Consider the following 13483-nt stretch of genomic DNA (forward strand, 5'->3'; position numbering starts at 1 on the left):
CATGTCCATCCATTCATTCTTCATGACATTTTTTATTTTAGTCAGTGGATGAATTTGAATTTTTTGTTATTTCATTTCATACCATTAGGGGCCGATGACCTCGATGTTAGGCCCCTTTAAACAACAAGCATCATCATCATCATACATGATGTAATGAGCAAATGAAAAGCTCCCATATCAAACAGAGCCTTGCTTTACAGACTCCCAAATCATCTACATCAATACAATTACTTGAATCAACATCTACAGTAGCAAGACAATGTGCAAGTGAAGCATGTCCCGGTGAACTGTTACCAACTGGCTTACTTACAATAGAAATTAAGAAGTTACAATATCTAAACTCCCGTGAACAATATTTAGCATGAAAGTACAGTTCAGCCATAAGGTCATTTGGTGATTTAGCCATATGATTAGGAATGCAGGGGTAACAGAAATAGTTTTCAGACTTACTCGTGAATTGACAAAGATGAACGGGCATGCAACAGCTTTCTCAGAAGGGCTTTCACCAATTAAAAAAGGAAAATAACTGCTCTAAATTGTAAATATTTACATGTCTCAATATACCAGGATATATTTTAAGAAAATTCAAAATCAGGACTAGAAAACTGTACACCACAGCTATAGCAAAATACTAGGTTTATTTTACTGTGTTAGCTTAACTCAAGGGTAGATCAATTATTTAAAATAATTTTGTCAGTTGCAATTGATTTCTTTATTAAGACATATTTGCCACTAGCATTGTCAATTAGTTATTAAACATCTTACTAATTTCCTAGATTATCTGGTTAATAATAATAATAATAATAATAATAATAATAATAATAATAATAATAATAATAATAATAATAATAATACATTAATGAAGGTATTTTTTTCAAATTCATATAAAAGTTCAGTATGAATTAAACTGACCTATAATGTAGTTCTATACAGCCTAACATAAAATAACATAATGTCATGATAATACTTTGTATGAGAAATTAATAATAAACGGCAATAACATTCAAACACTCGCAGTCAAAAGAGCTTCCAAGGGGTCTTGTATCCTTCATTTTCTTGAACCTGATGCTGTCTGATTCTTGTGTTATCAGCCATCCTATACTCCAGCAACCATTCTTGTACATAAAGTGTTGGATCCCACATAAATCATGACCCTAGTAAGTTGATGAACATCAAACTAGGCACATTTTAAATCAAAAAACAGTTCCTGGATGGTGTAATTGATGACATTCATAGTGCTAAATCCTGTTTCACAGTCAGTGCTAATTATTGACAGTGTTGATATAGCCAGTCTCACTTTATTCAAATTGTCTTTCACACATTTACCATTGTTGTTGTTTGGGTCATCAGTCCACAGACTGGTTTTATGCAGCTTTCCATGCCACCCTATCCTGAGCTAACTTCTTTCATTTCTACATACCTACTACATCCTACATCTCCTCTAATCTGTTTGTCATTTTCATACATAATCAATACCATAGCCATATGCCTGGAAGAGGGCAGGTACTATCAATAATGGCAAATGATAAAACAAAGGAAATTACATGACTTTCCATATTAGTCAGTGTAGGAATAAAAATAAACATAGAAATATTTCACCCCACCGAGACTCAAACTGTTCATACGAGAACACGTACGGCTACCCCTGTCGTTTACACTTCCATTGAAAACTAACTGAACAAGACCTGGGTGTCTTAAGAGTGCCCTATCGTTCTGTCTCTTCTTCTGGTCAAATTTTCACCAAATCGTTCTCCTCTCACCAATTCGATTCAGTGTCTCTTCATTTATGATTCAATCTACCCATCTCACCTTCAGTATTTTTCTGTAACACCACATTTCAAAAGCTTTTATTCTCTTTCTTTCTAAACCCATTATTGTCCATGTTTCACTTCTATACAATGCCATGAGCCTTCCTTGTTTGTGCTAGTCTACATTTTATGCCCTCTTTCTTCTGCCATCATTAGTTATTCTACTACCCAATTAACAATGTTCATCTACTTCCTTTAAGACTTCATTAGACTGCACTCCATTATCTTTGTTTTGAATTTATTTATTTTCATCCTGTACTCCTTCATCTGCCAGCCCCGTGGTGTAGGGGTAGCGTGCCTGCCTCTTACTCGGAGGCCCCAGGTTCGATTCCCGGCCAGGTCAGGGATTTTTACCTGGACCTGAGGGCTGGTTCGAGGTCCACTCAGCCTACACGATTAGAATTGAGGAGCTGTCTGATGGTGAGATGGCGGACCCGGTCTAAAAAGCCAAGAATAACGCCCAAGAGGATTCGTCGTGCTGACCACACAACACCTCGTAATCTGCAGGCTTTTGGGCTGAGCAGCGGTCGCTTGGTAGGCCAAGGCCCTTCAAGGGCTGTAGTGTCATTAGTTTGGTTTGGTTTGGTGCTCCTTCATCAAGACTGAGTCTATACCATTCAGCAACTTCTCCAAATCTTCTGCAGACTCCGATAGAATAACAATATCATCGGCAAATCTCAGAGTTATGATTTCCTCTCCTTAGAGTGTGATTCCTTTTCAAATTCCTCTTTGATTTCCTTTATTGCCTGGTTTATTGTAACACTGAAAAGGAGAGGGGACGATCTGAAGCCTTGCCTCACTCCTTTCTGGATTCCTGCTGCTTTTCCATAGCCTTCGATTCTTATCACTGCAGACTGATTTTTGTACAGATTGTAGATAATTCTTCTTTTTCACTATCTAATCCCAATCAACTTTAGAATCTCAACTTGCTTGGTCCAATCAACATTATCGAATGCCTTTTTTAGATGTATGTACGCTTGTCTTTCTTAATAATTCGATCCACTAAGTTCAGACATAAAGTTATCGCTTCACGTGCTCCTACATTTCTTCTGAAGCCACACTGATCTCCCAACTTAGCTTCAACTTGTTTTTCCATTCTTCTGTAAATAATACATGTTAAAATTTTGAATATTGAGATAATGAACTAATGGTGCAGTAGTTTCCACACTTCTTAGCATTTGATTTCTTGGGAATAGATACAATAACATTCAGTCTTAAATAGGATGGCAACGAGCTTGTTTCACAGCGGCAAGGGGTCTGCTTCGTAAGCGCAGAATCGCTGGATCGAACCCCGCTGATGGACGACTTTTAGGGGCAAAAGATCTCTATAGGTCGATGCCCCGAACAAATAGCATTTTTTTTAAAAATGGATGGCACTTCTCCTGTATTATACATCTTACACGCTAACATTACTGTCTATGAAATCCCTAAAGTCTTCAAGAACCATGTCAAATGACATGCAGAATCTTTCACATAGTTGTGCAAATTTGTTCTCTTCCTCAAACCATGGAATAACTGCATCTACTGATCGTGTAGAAGGTTCCATTACTTGATTTGTGCTTTGAACTCTTGATGTATTGGCAGCATCACTCTGGAAATTACAGTAGAAGGAAACTGTCAGCAGTCTGAATAATTCTCTGACAGACTCTGGAGAAATGTATCCTGATTTATTTTCACCACAGAAGATGGAACTTTTCTAAGCTTCCCTCAAATATTTTACAGGGAATTCTTTCAATAGCATGAATGCTTTTATGAATTATTCTATAGCAATGGTGCAGAAATCCCAGGCCGCAACTGTGTTTTTGTTACTGGCACGCAAGTTTCACCCTCCAAAAAAAGTCTGTTTTCTGTTTTTTCATACTTTCTTTATTCTACCACTCATCAATATGCAACAAAAGCTCTGTAACATATGACGTTACATCACTGAACAAGCTTAAAACAACACCATGATCTACTCGAACATAAATAAGTGCAAGACCAAAGAGAATGTATATGTTTTCCCTGCTTTTGACCATCGATGTACTGTATATTCAAGAATGAGAGTCTTTGCACTACCAATAGTGGACAGTTAGCATGCATAATGGAGCTGACCCTTATCTGTTATAGCAGCAGAGCCCTTGGCGGAAGAATTAAGAACGAATTGCTTCGTAGTCACATGTAGTCAAAAGTACAACGAATCTGTGGTACCATACTGTGTTTACATGTTAGTGGTTGTATGCGTGTCCTTTGGTATTAGTCATGTTTTAATAAATGCAGGGCTTTGGCCTGTAAATCATAAATCGTGTGTTTGTGCAGTTGTTTAATATTGTGTTAGCCTTCAAACCCTAGTGTGATGACCAATCAAACCAGGCTAATTTGACACAATTCTTCACAACTCAAATGTCCAATAATGGACCAACTATATTGGTAGTACATACATTGCCAGACAAAAGTTTTCAGACACTTTGAAAGTTTGTATTTTATGCTTATATCCTATTGTGAAACTTTCTCTACTTGACCAAATCAATTTACTAGAGTTACAGAGTGCACAGGAAGTTGTTCTGGTCAGAAACAGCCATGAAATTTCATTGCTGGCACCAATACAGTCCCATAAGGTGATTAGGAGTTAGTTGCTAGGTAACATTCTTGTGTGTTGTGTTACAAGTAAAAAAATAAACCCACATATGAAGGTTTGAAGTTAATTGTTGTGCTACAATCTTCATGGAAACTAGTAGAAAGGTAATTATTCAATGTACTTTACATTGTTTATAGGTCCATCAGTAATAAATACTATACGACAATTTTTAAGCATAAATTTCCATAAAATATCATTAATTTATTAATGTTCTGTTTTTTACATTTTTATTGCAGAAGTGGGACAGGGATGTACTCTGAATGCATAAGGACATTCTGCAGCGAATACTCTTCTCAATGAGGGTTACTCGACCCAGGATATAGCAAAAAAATTCAAGATTCCGCAGTCCCCTGTTCATGACACAATATCAAGATGGTTGAAAATTGGATCAAATCAGGGCAAGAAATGAAATGGGAAACCTCGGGTCACTACTAAGGCCGAGGACCAATCAGTAATATTGTCCAGCAAGAGAAACGGAAAGCTCACGGCAGGTGAACTTCAAGCAGAAATCAATGAGGAGCCATGATAAGGAAATTTTTGTCACCACTGTGAAGCAACGTCTTAGGAAAGCCAATTTAATGGGCAGGGTAGCAGTGAGAAAACCGTTACTGAGGAAAGTCAACAGACAAAAGAGACTAAAATGGGCTATTGCACACAAAGAATGGACTCCTGAAGACTGGAAATGTGTGTTGTGTACCGATGAATCCAAGTCTGAGGTATTTCGACAAAGACGTCACGTGTATGTCCGGGAGGAAAGCAGCAGAAAAAGATGTATCCCAACTGTATTACTCCTACAGTCAAGCATGCAGGAGATTCAGTGATGGTTTGGGGGTGCTTTTCTTAAGATAGAAACGGGGATATGTGCAAAATAAAGGGAATCCTAAGGAAAGAAGGCTATCACATCATTCTTTCCAGGAGAGCAGTGCCATCTGACAAGCGAATGATAGGACATGGGTTCATCTTACAGCAACATAATGACCCCAAACACATGTCAATACTCTGCAAAAATTATCTCAGGGTTAAACAAGAAGCAGAACTCAAATACTGAATGGCCACCTCAGTCCACCGACCTAAACCCAATAGCGCTTCTGTGGGAAGAACTGGATCGCAGGGTGTGAAGAGTATTCCTGCATCAGAAGAAGATCTCTGGAAGACTCTTCGGACTGCCTGGAATGATATTCCTTCATCAGTTCTGCAGAAACTTGTTGAACGACTGCAAAAGATAGTGAAGAATGTAATCCAAGAAAAGGGTGGATTTTTTTATGAAAATAAATTGTGATGTGTATTTGCTATTTTGTGCTAAAGAATATACTGTATGTTCCTACAAACATGTTTCTTAATGTTAAAAATACATATATTTTAAAATTATCTGGATATTATTCTTAATTTTATGTTGTCTGGAAACTTCTGACCAGCAGTGTACATGCTGAGGTCAACAATAAGTAGTGCAACTCAATTATTTATTAGTATCGGGTTGGTGGGATTCATGCTGGCACCTAATATTTGGGCTGGCTACTCAGTTCAGAGAAAATTTCTTCACCACTTTTCTATAGGCATCAGTCAAACTAGTAGAACTTTTGCAATAACTCATTAATTATTATAACTTCATAAAAAGATCATTTATTAGTGCTAGATTAAACACAAAGTCGTGTAAACAAATATAAGGACAGAGACATGGATGATCTTTAAGTTTAAGAACTGTGATCATCTAATGCCATTAGGAACTATTCATACAGAGCTTTGAAGCACTTTACAGTTGCCTCATCAACTCTGTGAGATGAAACTACCAAGCACAAAGACAGAATTCTCCATACTTTTGCTTTTTGTAGTCCTAGGTTGTTTGCCTGTAGTTGATACTGATTTTTTGGGTATCTATGGTACAATGAATAGACTTTATCCATGAAAATCTAAAATGCATTCACTCCAGACACCGAGTTTATGGTATTACCAACTCTCAGTTCTATTTTGTGACACAGACATGACACTTGATAATATTAGGATACTTCAGACTCAAAAATTTCAGCGCACCAGATTTTTACCCATCATAGAACTTGCACCATCTCTATATACAAACAAACCATAACCCAAGGCTCAACAGTTCCGAAGGGCAATGATCTACCAAGCAATTGCTGTTCAGCCTGAAGGCCTGCTGATTACGAGGTGTCATGTGGTCAGCAATACGACTCCTCTCGGCTGTTATTCTTGGGTTTCTAGACCGGGTCTAAGTAGACCTCGAACCAGCACTCAGATCCAGGTAAAAATCCCTGACCTGGCCGGGAATCGAACCCAGGGCCTCCAGGTAAGAGGCAGGCACGCTACCCCTACACCATGGGGCTGGCCATTTCTACATACACCAATCAAATTATTATTTTTTTTGCTACTGGCTTTACGTCGCACCGACACAGATAGGTCTTATGGCAACGATGGGATAGGAAAGGCCTAGGAGTTGGAAGGAAGCGGCTGTGGCCTTAATTAACGTACAGCCCCAGCATTTGCCTGGTGTGGAAATGGGAATCCACGGAAAACCATCTTCAGGGCTGCCGACAGTGGGATTCGAACCCACTATTTCCCGGATGCAAGCTCACAGACGTATGCCCCTAACCACATGGCCAACTCGCCTGGTATCAATTTTTTTTGCTAAATACTCATGTGAGAGGCTGCTAGAATATAATCAGTTAAGAAGGGCATTCACTATACTCTCAGAAGAAGCAGGCTCCAATTATAGCAATTTATAGAAAAATATTATTGGTTCATCACCAATGAAAGATGCATGGATATATACTATTAAAAGTATTTTTGATTATATTGTTGTCAATTTATCTATAATAACCGACAATTTAGAATAAGCTGCAACTATTTCCTTGCATAACATTCTTTTGCATTTTTGAATTGATACTGGCAGCTAATGTACGACTCTGGAGGCCTATTACCCATATCCAGACAATTGGCTACCTGTAGATCTATTAAATCAGGGTATTCATTATATAAGAAATCAAATTTTTTGCTACACTGTATGCTGTATGAAAACCCTTATTGGTATTTGCATGCTGTTTATGGAGTTTTTCAGCAGTTAGACATTGTAATGCTGCTTCTCTGCAAGGTTAACTTTATCTAAGGTTGTTCTGTGTGCTTTGGCTTTTTATGATCAAATATTTCCTTCCTCAGTGATGTTTGCTGTTTCCCTTTCTTGCTTCCATAATACATAACCTCAGTGTTTGCCCATTCTGTTGAAATATAGAGCTCTGATTCTTTTTTAACACCAAAACCAGTTTTCAGTCCCTTTGAACAACCATATAACCAAATTTTCTGATCTTCAACAACTAGTCAAGGGTATGCATTCTGTAACCTCTCCAAAGGGTAAGGTTACAATTAATAGGTTTAATGAAGAGAAAATGTTTGCTACCGTTGTGCATTCACCAAAAGTACTCTACACTAGGCATGTCAACATGTACGTAACTAAATTTGCAAGCACATAAATCACAGAAAATAAAACAAACAGGTTAACCAACATGACTGTTAAGAAAGGATAACCGGGAAGCGGCTGGGAACCATATCCAGGTGGTGGAAGGTATTGGTAATACTGAAGAAGCGAAGTCAATGTAATCCTAAACTTTACTTAACAATTTAGATGCAATTTCATATATAAAGCAATAGCAAATATACCATTAAAATTTTGACGGCATTATTTCAACAACCATTACAATTTACAGTTTACCATGAGGGTAGCATTTAGTTATTAAATTTCTTTTACACCGGAACATCACACATGACGTTCCACTGTCGTGGTGTTACCTTTAAAAACCCAAAACAGTTAGAAATAAGTAAAAAGAAGGTAACGTCATACTAAAGTGAAGATGTACATCTAAGGAGAAAAACATTTACGTCTAATCATGGAGCAGAGCATCTTCAGTAGGTCGCCCCCTCAAAAACACTTCTGAGAAAGGGTACCCGACCCAAAGATGAATATTCCATGATAAAGCAGAATGAACGAGACAGTCCTGAGGAAAATATTACTTATAAAGATTATTTCGAAAGGTGTATAACATTTAATTTACAAAACAACAAACGGGAACTATCTCTTAACAAAGTGAGGTGACTTACCGAAACGGCTAAGTCATAATGATAACATTTGGAAGCAGAAGGAAACACGGGTACGCTCCGGCAAGATAAATTAAATGAAACACTACATCTGAAACTGAATACCTGAAAAGTTAAAAAAATAATCAAGTGCTTACCAGATGGCGGGGCCAAGAAGACCCGTACCTGGGAAGGTGACCGTTCCCTTCAGTGGTCAAACAGAAAAGACGCCCTCGCAGAGCAAGGCTCCAGTGACAACGCTTCTCTCCGGAAATCATGAAATCGTACTACGGCCAATGAGCGTATGATGTTTTCCTTCACCTACCAATCACAATTACTTTTATTTTCTCCAATAGGAGCGCAGAAAAAAAAACAGTGCTGACAAAGAACATTTAGGAAGCCTTGAGAAATTTCTAAACTGATGCAACTTTACGAAACCGGAAATATCCCACGACGATGTGGCGCGTGTGGTACAGTATGCACCAGAATTATCATGACAATCAAATAATCTTAAAATCATATTAACTTCAAACAAATCAAACAATTCCAAAATTCACATACTGAGGAGAAACCAAAACAAACAAATGAATAAATACTTTACATACATAATTCATCGCTGTCTTCCGAGTCCAAATAATCAAATCCCAATAATCACAACACATTCAAGAAGATTTCTGATTGTTGAGCAGTCCTATATGTTGGATATGAAGATAAACTTTCACTTACAGATGCTGCACGGCTGGAACTAGTTCTGGCATCTGAACTTAAATCATTAGCATTAACCATGTGGCCATCATCACTAATTTCATTTTTATGAATAGATTTTCTAGATTCCTCACCGTCCGTCCATTTGCTAAAATAAGTGAACTAGGTCCTCTTCATCTTCATAAAATTATACATTTGATGTTTATTAAGTTAACTTTTTATATACTTTATCAACTTGATCAAAACCAGAACACTTCCACAATTTCCAAATACACACAGGTTCATAACATATGGTGCAAAGTAGGGGCAAAAGATCTCCTTAGGTCAACGCCCTGAATAAATAGCATTTTAAAAAAAAGGGACTTCCAGAAACAAAAACTGACCCAAGTGAGACCAAGGAATAAAACAAAGAGAAAGAAAAAAGAAACAAACAAAGAAATGATACAAAAACCATACTACTGAAATTGGCTAGTATTTTTTTCTGTTAATGTAAATATAAAAGGTTTTGCCGCATTTGGACATTTCAAGTAATAATTAATTGCATAAAATGAATTTCATTATAAAGCCCATATTGTCGTACGTATACTTAAAAGGTATGGTCAAATGTTCCACCTTTACAATACTATTTTTTTTAAATGTAATTATTTAAATAACATTTAAAAAATAACGGAACATGTTTCATCTATCTTGTAGACATCATCAGCCGAAAAGTTTTAAGATTAAGAACAAAGGAAAGGACAAAAACACATTAAAAATAATTTGGACTGCCGAATGCATTAGTTAAAATGTTGAAGAATATGCTGGAATGTTCACTCTACTGCACATTCCACATATGAAATCACGATCAGATATTCCGCCTACTTTTTTATCAAGAATTGTTAACATCATCACGCCAACAAGACGAACTCAATACCATTTTACTGGAACCCTCACCCATGTTTAACATACGTTTAACAATTATCTTCATTCTACTGGAACTAAACATTGTGCTCCATATCACCAAGCTTCTACTGACGCATCGGCAAACTGTACATCAACACAGCATCATCACTAAGGCTCGGATGTTTAAGACCTAAAAACAGCCCAAATAAGCAAGCAAATATGACCTCAAAAGTGACAAAATAAGATGTAAAAATTAAAAAATATGACCCAAAAATGATTGATCTAAAAATGGCCATTTTAAAATAAGCTATAAATCGAAACGGCGATTTCTTTGAAACATATTTGTTAACTAAATTCTTTATTCTTACGTTCATATTAATTTTCTGAATATACATGTTTAGCAGTTATTCACAGTCTATTATCCTCGATTCACTTATCAAGCATATAAAGTACCTATAAAAGTACCTATAAAGTACTATGTTCGCTAAGATTATCAGATCACACAACATTTTAAAAGTCAAAACATGTTTGCACCCTTCATTGGTGGTTTGAATTATGAGAAAACTAGAAATCAATCAATTCTTTTAAAATATTTTAGCACGTTTAAGCCCAGATTACATTAATATTACTCAAATGCATTAAAGTTTAAATTGAGCACCACGAAGCGAATTAAGTAGATGTCTTTTGATACATTATGGTAGGGTGGCAGGGCAAATAGTGCACACTCACATAACTTTTTCATTCTCTTCCTCGGGTGGTATTGAAATGTATGACAAGATTCATCTTCAAAGCATCAGGCACGAAAGACCTCTGATTATCACTTAACTCATTCTTGTAAGAAGAGAAGCTCCTTTCTACGCCACAAGACGTTATTGGTGCATATTTAAATAATATTAAATCACTGCTGTCGAGTATGCACTCATCTTGAAATGTACTGGTACCTTCTCTAAGAACATCATTTATCTTGCACACACAGCGAAAACCATCGCTTCGATTAAGCACGTTATGAAGTTTCTGTTTTACACTGACACCAACTATTCCATGCGATTGTTGTGCTGAAAGTTCAGCACTTCTCACAATTTCAATACTTGCATGAATTTCTAAGCTGCTTCTAAATGAGTAATTCACACGATATAATTCCAACGTTCGACTTAATGTGTACCAGACTTTGTGACAAATGTTGGAAAACAATTCCTGCTCCAACCTGATAGAAGAGGCAGAGTATTCCACTTGTATTAACTACAGATGTGATACAGAAAAGCAGTTTTGTGAACACTAGTTCCCATTCGGAAAGTTGATGATGGTTTTGCACAGCTACAGCTGTCACCAAACCGCCGAAATATGACCGAAATATCACGTTTCTATGAAAATAGCTCAAAATATGACCTTATGACAAAAATAGCTGAAATATGCACTTATATGACAAATAAAAATCACTTAATTTTGATGATAATCACCTGATTTGCACCAAAATCCAATCAGGCAAATAAATGCGAGACAAAGGAAAAATATGACTTTTCCTAAATATCCGAGGCCTACTCATCACATTAAGAAAGACTTTATTACCAATTTTATTGAACCATCTCATGTGTTCAATGTTTTAATTTTCACTTTTAACAGTATTCAAGTGTTGTGCTCAGAACATTCCAGCATATTCTTCAACATTTTAACTGACGCATTTGATAGTCCGAGTTATTTTTAATGTGTTTTAGTCCTTGTCCTGTGTTCTTAATCTTAAAACTTTTTGGCTGATGATGTCTACAAGATAGATGAAACATGTTCCATTATTTTTTAAATGTTATTTAAATAATTAAATAAAAATATAAAAATTAGTATTGTAAAGGTGGAACATTTGACCTACCTTTTAAGTAATAATCAATATCACACATTCCAGATATTGATGAAGCAGTGTACGTAGAAAATCTGTTGGCGGTAGTGATTAGATATGGATGGTCTTAACTATTGGCCTTTGGAATAATGTGGGATATTTAAAACATTAAAATTTTTAAAACAAAGAAACTTCGGTCAGTTTAAAGGGGAAGAGGTTTCTTTTTCTTTTTTTGCTAGTGGCTTTACGTCGCACCGACACAGATAGGTCTTCAGACTACATTCTGCCATTCCAGATAGGTTTCAGACTCCATTCTGGAAACACTGCATTCTTGCGTATGATATATGTATTGTATGAAAGAAAAATTGGAGCAACACAATGGCGATATGAATCCTGATCCCTCAGAATGTCTTGACGGGTGTTTGAACTACTTGTGCTACGATTCTTCTCGGTACTTCCTCTATAAACCTGGACTATGAGTCTTGTGAGACCGCTGTAATGTTTAGATTCTCTTACATGATATTAGGAAGCCAGCTTAGATACTGTATGTTGCTCTGTACATGTGGGAAGACTTCTCGATAAACCTCCAAAAAAGAATAGCTACACTGTACCAGTATAAATGTCATGACACTAAATTAGTCAGATAGCGATGGGGATGGTGCCATGAGAGTTCTACGAATCCAGAGTTATCCCAGACAACAAAAATTTGAAAAAAGACTGTAAAAAGTTACAGCACTAAGTCAAACCACATGAACAAATGCTAAAAGCAATATTAGACCTTTAGTAGTAAGCTCAGCATCAGAGCAACATCCCAATATGTGACACTTCCTGGTGACAATGTTCCTTGTTACTCAGATAGAATTAAACTTATCTTTTAAGAATACTATTCTCAATTTCTATGAGTAACATGTTATCCTTTTATTTCAGGGGAAACTTCGGAAATGGGCGGATGCTGAGGAAAGTTCCTACTGCTGAAACAGCCTTCGTCCTGGGCCGAAAAATTGAACCTCCAAGTGGTTTCTCAGATGGTCATGAACTGAGTGAAGCAGAATGTGACATTGATTCAATGAAGAAATTAAGACTTGGAATTATCAAGAACTCTCTCAACATATTTGGTCCATCGAGTGGAAATCAAGACTTTACTATTGCTGTGTGATCAAATCCAGGAATTTTAAATATATGTTATTTTTCATAAAGATCTGTTTATACGATATTTTCTTCAAAATTGATATTGTACTGGAGAAAATTAATTATAAAGTCTATTTAAATAAAAGTGAATAAAAGGTACTGTCACCGAACATGTTCTAGTAAAGATGTTAATAAGAAATATTCTGGTGGATTACTTCTCAAGCTTCTAAAACTTTCTAAAAAAGAGTTCAGTATGGCCTCCCACACAAATTTGTAAAACTTGATTAGCACACAATTTTAAGTTACCATATCTACTTTAGAGTATTATGTAAAATTCTATATATTTGTTATTGAATGCTACAGACATAAATTTCATAGAAACAATGTAACACAGTATTACTTCTCAAGCTTCTAAGACACTACAAAAAGAGTTCAGTATGG

General features: G+C 36.4%; 1 protein-coding gene across 1 annotated transcript in view; it reads left to right on the top strand.

Moving 5' to 3' along the window:
* LOC136863709 (cell adhesion molecule Dscam2) overlaps nt 1-13088 on the top strand; it is a 1676531-nt gene extending 1663443 nt beyond the window's left edge. The window contains exon 37 of the mRNA XM_068226050.1: nt 12842-13088. Within this exon, the coding sequence (XP_068082151.1) occupies nt 12842-13070 (229 nt within the window). The 3' untranslated portion in view covers nt 13071-13088. The remainder of the gene's footprint in view (nt 1-12841) is intronic.
* The last annotated feature ends 395 nt before the right edge of the window (nt 13089-13483 follow it).

This window comes from Anabrus simplex, chromosome 2 (assembly GCF_040414725.1).
Source record: "Anabrus simplex isolate iqAnaSimp1 chromosome 2, ASM4041472v1, whole genome shotgun sequence".
Classification (NCBI taxonomy): Eukaryota; Metazoa; Arthropoda; class Insecta; order Orthoptera; family Tettigoniidae; genus Anabrus; species Anabrus simplex.